This window comes from Zootoca vivipara, chromosome 13, assembly GCF_963506605.1.
Source record: "Zootoca vivipara chromosome 13, rZooViv1.1, whole genome shotgun sequence".
NCBI lineage: Eukaryota > Metazoa > Chordata > Lepidosauria > Squamata > Lacertidae > Zootoca > Zootoca vivipara.
In genome coordinates this window covers 23,748,882-23,765,592 of record NC_083288.1, presented here as the reverse complement: position 1 = coordinate 23,765,592, position 16,711 = coordinate 23,748,882, and the positions used below count along the sequence as shown (strand labels likewise).

At 45.7% G+C, this 16,711-nt stretch overlaps 2 protein-coding genes across 2 annotated transcripts; both read left to right on the top strand.

Annotated features, from left to right (window-relative positions):
- Positions 1–2,418: 2,418 nt before the first annotated feature.
- On the top strand, positions 2,419–5,326 carry EIF1 (eukaryotic translation initiation factor 1). Its single transcript, XM_035135583.2, has 4 exons — positions 2,419–2,589; positions 3,879–4,042; positions 4,240–4,341; positions 4,613–5,326. The coding sequence occupies exons 1-4, from the start codon at positions 2,559–2,561 to the stop codon at positions 4,655–4,657; spliced, it is 342 nt and encodes a 113-aa protein (XP_034991474.1). The 5' UTR covers positions 2,419–2,558; the 3' UTR covers positions 4,658–5,326.
- A 5,884-nt stretch (positions 5,327–11,210) lies between these two features.
- LOC118094619 (gastrin/cholecystokinin-like peptide) lies at positions 11,211–13,732 on the top strand. Its single transcript, XM_035135173.2, has 3 exons — positions 11,211–11,256; positions 12,105–12,353; positions 13,508–13,732. Exons 2-3 carry the CDS (start codon positions 12,113–12,115, stop codon positions 13,600–13,602), a joined length of 336 nt encoding a protein of 111 aa, XP_034991064.1. The 5' UTR covers positions 11,211–11,256; positions 12,105–12,112; the 3' UTR covers positions 13,603–13,732.
- The last annotated feature ends 2,979 nt before the right edge of the window (positions 13,733–16,711 follow it).

Below are 16,711 nucleotides of genomic sequence, written 5' to 3'. Positions count from 1 at the left end.
CAAGAAAATCCTGAGTTTCACCTCAGCTGAGGTAGATCTGGCTTTCAAAATGTTTGACCTAAGGATAAAACTTTTATTGGCTTAATACACATAGACAGCACAAGTCACCAAGATAACTGACTGGATTAAAAGGACGAAGGAACGGGATTAGGTGTTTCTATTTCTGAATTGCGTTGAGAAGGCTCCTCTGCCATTATGGATTCATTGTCATTCAATCCAAAATAATCCATAATGAACTGGAAAAAAATGTTTAAAAGTACTCCCCCCCCAAAAAAAAGAGAGTTCTTTTTGTTGGGGATAATTCAGATGGAAATTCCCAGGTGTCAAAAAATGTTATTTATGTTTGCCACTACTGCGGCCTGTGTTTTGTTAGCCCCAAAATGGGAAACGAGAGAGAACCCAACTAAAGGAGAATGGCGACTTAAACTGACAGAATATGTGCAACTCGCGGAGTTAACATATAGAATAAGAGAACTAGAACATCCGTTTAGAGAAGATTGGGAAAAGTTTATTGAATATATGGGGGGAAATTGTGCACACTTGAAAGGGTTGGCAGTGTTGCAAACAAAATCTGTCCTTACAGAGTCCTTTGTAGGTTCTCCATCAGTAGGAGAAAATACTGTAACAGAGGCCAGCCAGAGAATATTGAGAAGCAAAGCAGCTAGTAAGCCTGATCTTTATTGAACTGTTGCAACAGGGTGCCCGCTTACAGGCAGGAGAACGGAGGAGGACCCAGAACAAAAGTGTACCTGCCCTTATATAGACATTTTGAAATTCCCTGCCCTGGAGCTCAAGACCACCCCTCCATACATCATACATACATCACAGAAACCCTATGTCACAGAAAAGGCGGACTACAACAGAAACTTGAATGTTGTTTTTCCTGTCTGCCAGGTTATCTGATAATGCCTTATCTAATTTCCTTTCCTGGTAGCCTGGCCATTTCTTTGAGATGGTAATTACTTAATTCCTGAGACAATGGGAAGGTTCCCTCACCCCTCCCTCCTTGCAGAGAAACATTTGGTCAGTTTGGGAGTCAAAATGGTTTTAGGACTGTCTTCCTGTAACTGCTTTCAGTCATTGGTTTATATATTTATGTACGTGTTTGCCTTGTACATTTATGAACATTTATTATATATCTAAGACCTTAAAACTCTTATAACAGCAGCATTAAGATAAATTCAACCGTGTAAATACGTTTTGATGGATGTAATAATGGAATACTGAACGGTTTAGTTCATGTAAAATATGCAGGGATTTATGATATGCAAAATGAACCATGGAAAGAGAAGAAGGGAAGTCATTGATATTTTAAGGATGTTTAAATGAGTATTCTAAATTGTAAAACAGGAAAATTAATGAAAATTATATACTGTATATATAAAAAGAGAAGGCCCCTCTGCGCCTCTGAAGAGGGATAAAAGAGGGCTGCTGCTCTTCTGGAGTTCTGCCTGCTATAGATGATGATTAAAGTAGCACAAAATGTTAGATGCTAGGGTCCAAAGACACTGAGCCAGAGCCGAAGCTCAGATAGAGCTGCCACCATTTGTTGTCCTTCTCCACAAGTAATATGAATCTTGTGAAAGGTCAATTGAAATGGGGTGCTATTCACCTCAGCCCCAATGAAAGCAGGCTTGATTTGATGTAGCTACTAAACTCCGTTAATGAATTAAAACGTTGTTTTCCTGCGTAGCAGAACGTGATCTTTTCAATTAAAAAGGGGGCGCCTCTGGGAACGTACAGAGTGCATTTCCTACTACCAAGGAATAGGCTTCCTTCAGAAGACTTCACATTTCAGGACCCTAAAATGCTCTTTTTTAATTATTATTTAAAAAATGATGACACGAGATTATCAAGACTACCAAACGCAAATAACAAGCAAACAAAGGCAAGCACACACAAACTCACACCCTGAAAAAATGCCTCACGCAACAACGCGCATGCGCCAAACATTCGTTTCCCTCCGCCTCCACAACTACTGTGCTGTTTTTCCTTCCCGCCTGCCTTTTTTCCTCCCCCTCCCCTTAGAAAGTGCGCAGCGCCCCCTCCCCGCGCTACGTTCTTTGTCGTCCAATCCCCTTCAAGCCCTAGCGCGCAACGACGTCACAAGGGGGGGAAATCCAGTCGTGTCCAGTTTCCCGTCGCCTCCCTCGCCCCACTGCGCAAGCGTGCTGGGTTTGCACAAATACGCGGCTACGGGCGGGGCAGGGTTTGAGAAGGAGGAAAGGGCCTGAGCGTGACGGCTGCACAGCCGCAGCCTTGATTCCTCCCATCCCCCTCCAGCGGGGTTGTGCGCGTTATTCCCCCCACCACATACACAACACACCCCGTTCCCCTTTCTAGCCAATCCCTTCCCTCGCCTCCCGGTGCGCGCTGACGTCACAAAAGCCTACCCACTATATAAACGGCCGGCCGTGTGGCTCCGCCCTTCCTGCTGCCTTTTCCTTTTTTTGGTGCCCCCTCGCAGAGGTTGAAGAGCCGTTTACTTCGTCGCGTCCGCCTTTCGCCGTCGCTGCTGTTGCCTCCGACCCGGGAAAAAGCGAAGCGAAGCGCGTCGTATGTCCGCTATCCAGAACCTCCACTCCTTCGGTGAGGACACCGGCCAGAGCGGGGGGGGGGGGCAAATAGGTTGGAAGCCTCAGGTTTTTGTGGGGCGGGCGGGGGGACAGAAACGAGCCTGAAGGGCGACCGTTTGAGGGGGATCGTCGGTTGGTCCGTAATCGAGGGAAGGCCTCGGAGGAGGCGAACAGGCCTCTAATGTCGGGACAAAGGGCGAGGCTCAAGCGGGCCCTGAACTAGGGAGAAAGAGGAGAGGCTGACTGGAAACTGCGGGAAAGGGAGGGGGCATTTTTTCGAAAAGGGACGGGGGGGGGCGAAGAGTCTGGGGCGGAGCCATGGCTGCGGTAGAGAGGGCGGAGCCTGTTGCCGCGTGGGAAGGGGGGACAATGGGGGGACGGGGGTAAATGGGGAGGAGCCTCTTGACCGCGGTGTTGTTGGGGGTTTTTTCGGGGGGGGAGATGCTTAAGGAAGGTTAAAGAACTTAGATCGAGGTTGGCATGAAGCCAGTATGGGGGGGAAGCGAAATACTTTTCGATAGGCTGGAAAGCGAGGCGGGAGTTACGGAGGCTATGGGGGTATTGGAGGCGATGGGGGAGAGTGCATTTGGTAGGAAGTTCGCGGGGGGGGGCTTAGCGCAAATATTCTAGTGTATTGGACGTGGGGAGGGGTTTTTCTGTAAAGATGATTGATCGGCCATGGGGGCTGCGGGGAGCCAGATTTTTTTGTGGGGGAGAAATCTCCGAGGAAGCCCGAGCGGGGGGGGGGGGCGCATCAAGATGCTGGTTTCTTTCTCTGTGTCTTGGTGTTTGGGGCCACGAGAGGCTCCGGGATGTGGCGTTTGCTGAGCAGCCTCTGCCATCTTCCCTTTTCTTCTCTCTCTCACCCCCCCCTCCCTCTGGCTTCACTGACGCAGTTGCTAATTCTTGGCGGTTGCGTCAGCCGGAGACGAGGGAGGGGCTTCGGAACAGGGAGAGGCGGCTCGACGGGTGTCACGTGGCCCGAGAGGAAAGGGCTGTTTTCAGGGCCTGCAAGAGGAAAAGAGAGCAAAGTACTGTGTAACCGGGTGTCAGGGAAGAGGCCCGGATCAGTGATGGAGTAACACTCTGTCTCTTATGCCAACTCCTTTCCTTGTGGCTAAGCAGTTCATTTATGGCACTTTGTTTGGTACATAGTAAATAGCTCTTGGGCTTTTGAACAGGAAAATGAAGTGTTGTAGATGGTGTTGAGAAGGCGGCATTGACAAAAATAAGCACCTTCACACTTTTAGCAGGGGTGCCATGTCCTTTGTGTAGCTTTTAACCCTTTCTTTCTCTTTCCAGACCCCTTTGCTGATGCAAGTAAGGGTGATGACTTACTTCCTGCTGGGACTGAGGACTACATCCATATAAGGATCCAGCAGAGAAACGGTAGAAAAACCCTCACCACAGTCCAGGGCATCGCCGATGATTATGATAAAAAGAAACTGGTGAAGGCCTTCAAGAAGGCAAGTAGCTTCCATCTTTTGCAGAAAGAACTCAAAAGTGCTTGGAGGTGTGGCAAAAGATGCTTGTGCTTTGGTTGATAGAAGGTGATCTGTTTCTTGGACACCTCAGCGTATATTGCGGCAAAGCTCCTTCCCCCCCCCCCAAAAAAAATGCTTCTCTGAGATTTATTTTTAATACTTGATTTTTATGTCTGTAGAAATTTGCCTGCAATGGTACCGTGATTGAGCACCCAGAGTATGGAGAGGTGATCCAGCTTCAAGGGGACCAGCGGAAGAACATATGTCAGTTCCTTGTTGAGGTGAGCATCTCAAGGGAGTCCTTAAACCTCCTGTTTGGCTTATTGCTGCTGTTCTTGCATTTTAAGATGGGCATAAGGTTGAATATGTTCATGATGGATCACAGCAACTGAATTAAGACAACCACACAGCCTGTAAAGTAACTGTTTTTAACTTTTGTTGGTTTGTGTGGTGGCTATCGAGCTGGTGAGTTTTTAAAGACACCCTATTGTATAGACTGCATTCATGAGTTGGTGTTTGAAGCCACATTCACTTCTCTCTTTCCTTCTGCAGATTGGACTGGCTAAAGACGACCAGCTGAAAGTCCATGGGTTTTAAGTGCCTGTGGCTCGCCAAAGTCTCAAGGGGGAAGACTTCCCTAAGATGAGAAATTCCTTGTGCCCCGCATCACTAGTTTAAAAACAAGCCAGCTTGCAAAATGTAATCGCATCAGGTTCCCCTTAGTCTGGACTAGTGTAACTCAGCAATGTAATAAACTGACAAGAGCCCACGTTGTGTCGTCTTGCTGTTCCTCATTTAAACCAGGCCCAGTTGTGGTATAAAGCCAGAAGCTTATTCTACACAAGACACTTCAGATAAGAGGCCATGAATGTTTTGGCTGTGTTGGGGACTTTCTAAAAAACTTTCAAGCCACCATGTCATAGAAATTGAGGCTAATAACTAGAGGTGCTTGTCTGGAACAAACTGTGACACTTAAGTGGCAGAGTGCAGAGTTTGGGTCTGAATTGCCTTCGTACATCTGAAGGAATCTTCCTTCAAAGGTATCAGGGGATGTGGAAACCAAAGTCCCCGTTCCCAGACCCATCGATAGCAGACTCAATCTGTGGCTTAAAGTTAAGGGAGCAGTTTTAAAATAGGTTTGTCATTGTGGAGTGCTGCTTTTAACAACTAATGACCCTGTGAAGCAACAGTTTTCTTGGTTCAAGTCCTGATGTTCTGTGAAATGTATTTAAACAATTATTTAAATAAAAATGATTTTCAGAAACAGTTTCCTTGTCCTTTCAATACCCTGCTAAAGGGTACACCTATAGGGTTTTTTTGTCAGCTGAAGTAGCAGTTCACAAACTACATTTGATCTGTGCCACTCCAGCCTAAAGTTGTAGGCATCTCCAGAGGAGGAAGATCTTCTGACTATAAGCAGACTTAAGCACTGTCCAAAGTAGAGGTTCAGGAGATAAATTCTGAGTTTAGGTAGAAGGGACAGGAAAAGTACAACGCAATACCATGCCCTGGTATCCCCAACATAATTGGCCTGCTGACCGTTGAGTTGCATCACAATGCTGAGGGATGATCTCTGTAACATGCTGCATCATTTTATTGGTTAGGCCTTTTGTGTAGCAGTGTGCTCAGAATGTTTGTGTGTTAATGCAGCCTAAAGAGACTGAGGATGGAGAGTTACTTTAAATGAATACCAAAGTTTAGTAAGCTTAATATGTAAAGTGCTTCAGTTGGGCTTTACAGATCAGGAAGTTCTGTTTGTGCCATTGGTGAAAGATGGGTAGGGTGAAGAAGCTCGTGGGTGCAGTCCTGCAATAGTAATAAGAATAGCCGGAGGTGGCCTGATGTCAGCCATGATACACTTTTTAAGAAGACGAAAGAGATCTGGCCCAGGGTAGAGCTTGTAGATTCCATTAAGGGGTCAGTTTCCACACAAACCACTTTAGGCATTTTGAGCTCCACATGGAATTTTTCTCTTCAGGGTGTGACAAAAGTCCTTGCAACAAAGGGGCCTATTCCACTGTATAAGTGGTGGTTCTAAATCATTTGTTGGTGCCATTTAGTGGCCCAAAGGTGGTGTTCATGGTGTTAAAACATAATTCCAAATAGGGAAATGGCTGAGGCAAACAATTATGTAACAAACTGACACTTGCAGGAAGTGCCCCAGTTTTCCAGCCTAGTCACTTTGCAAGGAAGATAGAGCTGGGAGTATTTAAAATCTTAAGTGCAGTTCAAAAACCTTTTGTAGCTGGTATGGGGCGTATTTTTCTGTGTGTGTCAGGAGCTAAAATCTAGTGTGTGGACAAACTTACCTTGCAGGCTGGTGGGCAAAGCCAGTCTACTAGAACATACATCAGTAACACTAATAACTTGTGCTTATTCAGGTGATGGTTATGTACAAAAATACTAAGCGTGCATACACAAATCTCATGAATGTTAAAAGATTATGCAAGTTTTCCTTAAGTTCCTCAAATATTTAGCCAGTATGCAATCTGGAACAGTTGGCACTGTATACTGTGTAGCGATGGAATTGATTTTTTAAAACTGGCTGTCTCCATTCCACAATATTTATTAGGTCTCACGCACTTTGCTTGTCGACACTTTATCCTGTGGATGTGACTTTCCACTGAGTGACTCCTTGTTAATACTTTCCTATCAATCCTTTTCTCATCTATTAAAGTCAAGAGTCTCTTAGTCTATTTCCTTTTTTTATGTGGGTGTTAAGAGAGCCAATTTGGTTCTGATACATTAGTGGCGAATAAGCTCCTGGCTATTGAGTTTGAACTTGACTGGTTGATGGAGTGGATTTCCATACCCATTTATCAAGAGATAAATAGTCAAGTAACGTGACTGCAGGCAGCTACTGTGTGCCCATAGTTTATTGCTCACGTTGATAGTTTTATATACTGTACAATGACATGTCTACATTCTAGCCATCTTACAGCTGAACAAGGAAGGTAAAATGTACTGCATAAGTACTTTGCTTCCAGATAAGAGAAAATAGAACGATCATATTTAGTGAAGTGGGGGACTTCCTAACACCCTCTTAGTTTGTTCAGAAATGTAGGAGTTTGTTCAATCTTGGCCGCCTTGTAATTTTCAGTGCACACTTTGAAAAGACATTAACATGGAGGTGCACATGAAATAATTGCAGTGCTGGTGGTCAAACACAAGAGGGAACCCCTTGTATGCCGCTTGAATCTCACTGAATTCTGGCTGTTGCAGGGAATTCAACTATGGCAACGTTTCTTAGACAGCTTTCTGGGGGCCACCAGTATTCCCTTGTGATCCCAAAGACCATGCTGAAAATAATGTAAGAAAAAGGTGAATAGTCGAAATTTTCACTACATATAGTGAAGAGTTAAACTGCTATTTTGAGACTTCACTGAGTAGCAAGTTGTCTGAGCAGGTGTGTGCAACAGAAACTTCAAAGAACAGAAGGGAGATTAATAAAGGCAAAGGGGAAGACTTGGATCATAGGAATATAAGGTAAGGAATGATAAAAGTTCAAGATGGTTCATACTGGCATTAAATATTTCCAGTTATTTTGTAAGCTGCTGTGGATCTTCAAGTGCATAGAGCACTGATCTTCCTGTTTGGTTTGTTTTTAAATCTTGAGTTCTAATGAAATGTGTTCCATAGATCCACAAATTTTTCCTGCGAGATGCCAACTTTAGCAGCATAGCACACAGAAATTCTATCGGTGCTGCTTTCTCCCCATCTGTGGCACGTGCAAATTGGTACTTCACAACATTTTATTCAGCGAAAAAATCCAGTTGTGGTAGAATACACTGATGCAGAGCTTCGCTACTAGAATTGCTGCCTGTTATTCTGCCCTTTTAGAGCCATAGCCTCTGTCCAGAGAACTGGAGCGGCTGGGCGGGGAAAGCGGTAGCAGCCCTACCTCCACATCTGACACTGTTTAAACTAGGCAGGATGTCCAATTGGAAAGTCATAAATCAAGCACAAATAGGTAGCTTGGTCTTAGCAGGAAAGCACGTCTTCCTAATCTTCCAGTAATGGTAGAATAAATTGTTTGTGTTCCTCTCAGAAGGGAGTGTTGAATCGGTTACTTTCCCATCTAATTGCCCTTTTCCCTTGCTATTATTCCCAAGAAAAGGGTTTGTTTAAACAACAGCCTCATGGGCTGATGCATCCATCTTACGCAAGATGCTGCAGGGAGGAGAGATGTCAGAGGAGACAGGAGGGGATGAAAATCAATCTCTGCAACTTTGTGGTGACGTCTGCAGCAGAGGGATTGGAAACTCAAGACCAAACCTTCCTCTTGTAAAGGTACTCCTGTGCCCATGTGATCTGTTTTGAAGAGTGGGTCAAGAGGCCTGGCATCCTCTCTCCACACTGGCAGGCTACTAACTGGACGTAGAGCAGGCATAGCCAAAATAGTGTTCTCCAGATAGTCCTACAACCCCCATCAGACCCAGCCGATGTAGCCAATGGTGAGGGATTATGGGAAATGTAGTCTGCATCTGGGGGGGGCACCGCGTTGCTGCCCCTGGCCTAGAAACTGCCAACCTGAGACATGTCTTTCTCGTAGCTATGCTGAACCCCACCTGGGCATTTCTCTAATTCAGCCAGGCTGGAGCCCTTAGCATTCTCAGCCAATGACACTGCCACTGACTGCCACTTCCCTGATGCCTGCCATTTTCACTCCAAGATGATGCTAGGCCCTGTTTGCTCTGTGGGTAAATTCTGTTTGGTTTCATTTTTTTTAAGTGTTGGCAATTCTTATTTGTAATACAACATCCTTACATGCAAACTATACTGTTTCAGCTGAATGGATATCCTAGTTTGATCAGTTTTCTTACCTGTTCTGGATGCATGGCAGTAAACAAAGACCAGAGAGGGAGCAATTTTCTTGTGTTTTGTGTCTCGCGTATTTTTCTTTCCCATTCAAAGATGGTTTTGGGACGAGATGGAGAAGTGCAAGCTAAGGAAGCACAAGTCAGTTGTGCATCCCATCAGCCTTTTGCCGTGTTTGAAAATGTCTTTGCGTTGTGTTATTTTGATCAACGTACCAGAAGTTGTTTCTTATTGGACTGGCAGCCTCCTAGATCTTCAAAACAGCCTTGGTTTGTATGAGGCTGGTGTCTTATTGTAGGAATTCAATGCATTAATGTAGGCCTAAAGCTTCCTCTTTTTTTCCTTTCTTTTCTGGCATTGAAAGATGAGAGTTTGGGGATGGCAGCAATCTGGGGAGCTTTAGCTCAACATGTTATTTCAGGAAACCAGAATGGAAGGCAGGCGGGTAGCGGGGAGAAGGTAAGAAAATACAAATTTATTGCCTTACATGATGGATGTTATGAGGCTATGTTTACAGTCCCACTTTCTTTAACAGCTCTTATGGTAGCAAGTTGACACTTTTTAAGATGATCTATCTATGCATCATCGAAGTATTTTTGCTCCACAAAGAAGACGGGGAAATAACAAGAGGATGATGAAAGGATTGCATCTGAAAAACAAACTTCATCTTTACACAGCATTTGCAGCTGAGGTCCTTCCTTGCCACTTAAGACTTCAAAGATGCTTTTAGTGGAGTGTGGTTTCTTTTCCGTCGCTGTTAGATCATTCTCCACCTCCTCCAGTGGCATTGTGATGGCTGATGTGCTCTATTTTTAAAATAAACTATTTTAATATGTGTTTTGTGTCAAGTACCCTTGGTTTCCATTTAAATTCTGTCCCCCCTCCCTCCTCAAACTTTGTTCTGATGTTCAGACAGTTGCTAGGTCAGGTTTACCTCTATCAAAACTGGTTCATATGTATCTATATGTGCTCAGAAGGTTATACAGCTGCAGCACTTTTTCCACATAAGGACATAGCATGAGACTGCTGGATCAGGTCAGTGGCCCATCTAGTCCAGCATCCTGTTCTCACAGTGGCCAGCCAGGTGTCTGTGGAAATGGGATGCAGGTGGCGCTGTGGTCTAAACCACTGAGCCTCTTGGGCTTGCCGATCAATCCCCGGTTCGAATCCCTGCGATGGGGTGAGTTCCCGTTGCTCTGTCCCAGCTTCTGCCAACCTAGCAGTTCGAAAGCATGCCAGTGCAAGTAGATTAATAGGTACCACTGTGGCAGGAAGGTAAACAGCGTTTTTGTGCACTCTGGTTTCCATCACGGTGTTCCGTTGCGCCAGAAGCAGTTTAGTCATGCTGGCCACATGACCCAGAAAGCTGTCTGTGGACAAACGCCGGCTCCCTCGGCCTGAAAGTGAGATGAGCGCCGCAACCCCATAGTTGCCTTCGACTGGACTTAACCATCCCGGGGTCCTTTACCTTTACCATTTTACCTGTGGAAATCCTGCAACCTGGAGGGTCTGAAGTATTTTCCTTGAAGCTTGAATTTGTTTGATTCTGGATTGTTTGATTCACTGTTTTAATGTATTGTAAACCGCTTTGAGATTTTTCCTTTAAAATAGAAAGCAGTATAGAAATGAAAGTAAGAACAACAACAACAACAACAACAACACTCTGCCCACCTGTGATTCACAGCAACTGGTATTCAAAGGCATATCCTCTTTTAAAGCTACCCAAGGGAAAAACAGATTTGAGGAGGCTTGGGGAATGATCACTCTAAGACAGGTATCCCCAAACTTCAGCCCTCCAGATGTTTTGGACTACAATTCCCATCTTCCCTGACCACTGGTCCTGTTAGCTAGGGATCATGGGAGTTGTAGTCCAAAACATCTGGAGGGCAGCAGTTTGGGGATGCCTGCTCTAAGAAGATAGACAGGGGCTTGACCTATGCCACCACCTCTCACTGTCCCCTTAAAACAAACCCCCAAGAAATCTAGCTCCTGTCGAGTTGCCTTACACCAGCCTTCCCCATCCCGTGCTAGCAAGGGATGATGGGAGCTGGAGTCCAACAACATCTGGAGAGCACTGGGTTGGGGAAGGCTGAATGCTGGGCTTTTATTGAAACGGCTTGGCTGAGTTTTAAGCAGCTGCAGGTGAGCAGTTTTCACCGTGGTGACCCAATAAAAGGGAAGGAATGGGCGGAAAGACATCCCCCCTCCCTTGCAGGAATTGATTCTATACCGCTGACGTAAAAGAGAGTAGGAGGAGTTATCTCCATCAGGGGGAGGAGCAAGCCCACAGGCCTTTAAGAGAGCACCTCACTGCTTTGGAGAAGAAGAGAGAATCCTGTTGAGACGGAAGCAGAGCACTGACTGAGGACTCCCAACAGGTAAGGAGAAGGAATCCTTGAGTCATGCCTTCCCTGACCAGGTGCCATCCAGGTGTTTGGGACTATAACACTTATCCACTGAGATGGATGGGAGTTGTCATCTAAGACATCTGGAGGACGCTCAGTTGGGGAAGGCTACTCTTGAGTAGATAGGGTTTTTTAGATGCTAGATCTAAAAGATTCAGGACAAGCAAAAGGGCGTGCTTCCGCACAGAGTGCAGACTGAAACTGGGGGATCTGTTGCCACGAGATGTTCTGATGGCCACCAATGTGGCTTTAAAAGGGTGGTGGGAAAACTACATGGAAAAAAGTCAAATAACAACTGTTGCGACGATGGAACCATCTCCATCAGAAGGTTGTGGACTCTCCTTCCTTGGGAAGCAGAAGTTGGATGGCCATCTGCCATGGATGCTTTAGATGAGATTCCCGCATTGCAGGGGGTTGGACTGGATGGCTCTTGGGGTCCCTTCCAACAATTCTATTATTCTAATGGTTACTACAATGATGACAGTGGTGTGCTGTCTCCAGTATTGAAGGCAGTGCCTCTTAACACCAGTTGCTGGGTCTGCCAAGTAGAGAGAGCGCTGCTGCACTCCTGAATTGCTTGCAAGCATCTGGTTGGCCGGTAGTACAACTGGTGGGTCCTCAGACCACCCATTGGGAACCACTAGTTTAGACTTTAAAGCCTAGCAAATGCATGATGGCGTGAATGTGTACATTACGTTAACTAAAGGTGGGTAAAAAGAAATCCAGGCTATGCAATAGAACTTAATCAGCTCCATAATTTATGTGATGCTGGGCAACCACCCCACCCACCCCCTAAAGTCCTCCTCTTACTATCTTCCAAGTTCCAGGCATGCACACCAAGGTACTTACCAGCCTGCTGCTGATCACCTTCATAGCCACAAGCCTTTTAAGATCTGTGTCCACGTCCTATCAGGGGGGTGGCAGGCTAAGCAGGCAAGCCAAGGCTGGACCACAACCGGAGAGGATGCAGAGGAGCAGCAGTGGCGGTCCCATCCGCAGGGAGTGGCCAGGACATCTTTCTGAGGACCAGAAGGATTTGGTCGCCCAGTTCCTGCCTTACCTCCGTACAGGTAGGAGAAACTGCACACATGCTTCTCGCATTCTCAGTAAGACCTTTGCAGATCGTAGTGGATGGCTGGGGTTCTTCAGAGCAAGAGAGGCACTCCCAAAGTAAGAACTAATAGTGTGCATCTCCCTCTGCCAAGGGGTTAATCTGGCTGTGCAAATGAAACGACAGGCGAAGCATTAAATAAAATATTTACTCAGCCCTCCGTCTTGCTTCTCCCTACATGCATGGTGTTTAATACATGCAAGTATGTTATGAATATTCATGCATTCACTCATCCCTTATTATTAATTTTAAAAGGGGCACTTAAAGTGTTAAATGCAAAACCCGCTACAGGATGAAGGAAGAGGTTTCTCGGTGACATCTTAGAGGGTGCTGCCGATCAGTACTGTGCAGAGCGAGCTTCTGCTTCAAATTTGCACTGCCATTTCCCCCCCCCCCCCAGCCCTCAACCCTGGACAGGGAAGGCAGATTTGAAGTGAGCTGAGTGGGGAGACTCCGATCTGAATGTAAACCTGCCTCCTTACTTGATTGAACCAGGATTGGCAGACCTGTGGTCCTCTGCTGTTTGGACTCCCTTCAGCCTCAGCCAACATGGCCACAATGATCAGGGGAGGTGGTGAGAACCATACTCCCAAAAATATCTGGAGAATCACAGGCAAACCACTCCCTGGCTTCAATCTTTAAACTGTCTGGGTGGTTTGCAAGTGTTTCCATACTGCTCTGAGAGCACAATTTAAAACCTCTAACTTTTGGAAACATGGGATGCCAAAGAAGTACTTTGTGGTCTCCATTGGTAGTGGAATTACCGGTACCTCCAAATTGCGAGAGAGAAAACAGCACATTATATTAATGGTCTGAATGTGACTAACTCGCTTTGTTTTTAAATGGCAGCAAAGGGTGGGCAGTCAGAACTGGGGATGCTGGAGGCAGAAACAGGGAGGGGTGTTTTTTCAGCCATCTCCTCCCCTGCCAGTGTCTTGATGTAAATCCCTTGCCCTGAAGCTGCTATTAGCCATAGGAGAAAAACTCCAGCAGACCCCATCGCTCTTGATGATCTGCAGAGAGTGGGCTGGCAGGACTGAGATTGAGGGCAGGTTTGGCCAATCCACCGCCTGCCTTTAGTTAATCGCACCGTGTCTCGTCCCCCAACTGCAGAATTTGCTGGCAGAGTGCAGGACCCAGAGGCTCATTACCCCAGCTGGATGGACTTTGGACGGCGAAGCTCTGAGGACTTGGAAGGAGAGGCCTAAGTGACCCGTTTCCCAGGCCAAGCCAGGCGGGGAAGGAAGAGGCAGCGATGCACATTCTAAATACATTATGAGCATTTTGTAAATGTCCAGACCCGTTCCTCTTGCGTGTCTGTGCCAATAAAGCTGTGCCAATGCTATCTCTGCCTGAGTGGCTCGTGATTCCACAAACTGGGGAAGAGGACAGAAGCAGCGGAGCAAATTGGTAATGTCCCAGTCGGAAGACCTGGAGGGCTAGACTAGACATTTATAGGATGGTGCTTTTAAACGTCCAGTTTAAGAGTCATTGGTGATTATTGAATTTTGTCATTTTCTTTTTCTTTTTTGAAATCATTTTTATTTGGTTTTACAATACAAAATTATAAAAAAAATTCAAAAATATACCGGTAACCATATACAGAAATTCCTCCGAATCTCAGGACTTCCCACCCTCCACCCACTCCCTGGAGTCCCTTTTTAATCATTTAAAACTGCATCTTCTTCCATACTCTAACTATTATATCAATCCATATTGTTCATGGTAATTGTTACACTACAAGTGAAATCAAAGCCCTGCCAATGTTTCCATCTGCTTACAGTGGTCTTTTAAATAACTTATACATTTCCCCCATTTTGTAAAGTTTTCATCCTCTTGATTCCTGACTTTTCCAGCCAGCTTTTCCATTTTGGCATGGTCCATCAGCTTGGTTTGCCATTCTTCTCTTGTAGGGACTTTGTCTTCTTTCCATCTCTGGGCTAGTAGCATCCGAACAGCTGTTGTTCCATGTATAAAAAGTCTTTTTCTGGTCCTTTGGGATATCGATACCCGTAATTCCTAATAAGAAAGCTTCTGGGGTTTGTTTGTTTTTAACAAAGGTTATTTTAGACATTTTTTTTTCATTTCATTGTATATCGTTTCCCAAAAAGCTTTTACCACCTTACAAGTCCACCACATATGATAAAAAGTAGTTTTCTTTACATTTCCAGCAGACATTTGTACTTGTCCTATACATTTTTGCCAGCTTAGTGGGCGTCAAATACCGCTGGTATTTTCGTGGGGGGGGCACTGATAAATCTACTTGCCAAGGACGCAGGGGAACCTAGGTACCCCTCTATATATGAGATGAGAAAAGGGAAAACCCAGTCTGACCAGCTGCCCAAGTTCACTCCGTTTGCTTCATGACTTGACCCTCAGTTTCCCACAAAATTCAACTCCACATACACAAAACCACAACCTTTCTTGTTTATGTTTGTTCCGTTGGCATCCCATAAGGGTCTTTGCACAGCCCTCCACAGATAGGCTCAAGCCAAGAAACATCAACCCTCCCCCTGAGAGACTCATAGAATCGTCGAGTTGGAAGGAACCATGAGGGCATCTAGTCTAACCCCCTTCAATACAAGAATCTTTTGCCCAGCGTGGGGCTCGAACCTGCAGCTCTGAGATTAAGAGTCTTCCCAACTAAGCTACCCCATCTAGAAACTTAAGGAGGGGGTTGAGTATCAGAAATGATCATTTGCAGGCACAGGAAGTGTACCTTGACAAAGATAATTGAACAGGCAACCACCGAAACCTTCCACAAAGGCAAGATGTGGGCAGTGATTTATGAGGGACCAGTGCCAGAAATTAGGAACTGTCTCTGGAAAACAGGATAATAATAATAATAATAATAATAATAATAATAATAATAATAATAAATTTATTACTTATACCCCGCCCATCTGGCAGGGCCTCCCCAGCCACTCTGGGCGGGTCCCAACAGAATATTAAAAGCATGATAAAACATCAAACATTAAAAACTTCCCTAAACAGGGTTGCCTTCAGGTGTCTTCTAAAAGTCAGATAGTTGTTTATTTCCTTGACATCTGATGGGAGGGCGTTCCACAGGGCGGGTGCCACTACTGAGAAGGCCCTCTGCCTGGCTCCCTGTAACTTCACTTCTCGCAGTGAGGGAACTGCCAGAAGGCCCTCGGCGCTGGACTTCAGTGTCCGGGCTGAATGATATGGGTGGAGACGCTCCTTCAGGTATATAATCCTATCCCTGAGAACTGAACCTCACTGAATTCAATGGTAACTGTGTACAACAGGAAGTGGGTGTCACCCTTGGTCTACGGCTCACGTGCTGTTTATGGACTGCAGGAAGCCTGGCGGCGAGGGGCTCAGACTCAGCTCATGCACAGACTCTTGGGCATCTTTGGGGTGGTTTGTGGGTGCTGAACGGGTCCCAGATACACTTCTTCCCCCGCTCCCTGTGGCGCAGTTCATTATTCAACCCAGAGGGCAGCTTCCACAGCCCTTCTGCTCCACCCAGCTCCTTTCCAACTGCCCACATCAAGACTTTCTGAGGACGGCAGCCTGATTGAGAAGAGACCAGTACATGAAGCGAAAGCCTGCCTGGCCAATGAGAAAGGCTGTCAAGTCATCTTCCATAGTGGCAGTAAGATGGAGAAAGTGTGTGTGTCGGAGAGAAGGCAGATCCACACTATTCATTTGAATAAAATTCATTGCACAGTTGCACGCTGTGAGAGATGGCCAGGGGTTCCTGCTGCTTAACTAGAGTTCGTGTTTCCTTCTGGGAATAAGACACTGAGGAGGCTGTGGTGTCATTAGGATATATGGTTTGCTTATATACAACCTGAGTCTACGATGGAGGGGTCTTCATCCAGACTCTCCTGCTTGCTGCTTTGCTTCCAGGCCACATTACTGCAAACTCAACTCAGGCTTTGTCCTTCTAACTATCTAAGAGGCGAAGAAGGAGCCCCACCCATTTGTGGCCTTGATTATGTGTTCAGTTATCTGACAGCCTCCCCACTCAAATCTTCTTTCTATAGGCGATTGATGTAAGCATGCAACAATCTACAGGTTTTGTTGGACTTGGATCAACGTTATTTCACAACAAATTAATTAAAATATTCTAAAAAACAAAAACAAGCCAGGGGGACTTACTTCTAAGTAAACCTGTGTAGAACTGGGATGCATATGTTACAAGCACTCAAGAGGGCTGTGACCTGCGTCTGCAGCAAAGGCAGTCAGAGAAGTCAGGATGATTTAAAACTCTCTATAATGGAAGGGCTTGATAAAAGCAATTTAATGCAGGATTTCTGCAGGAGGAGGCAGTGTTTGCAAGGAAAGCTG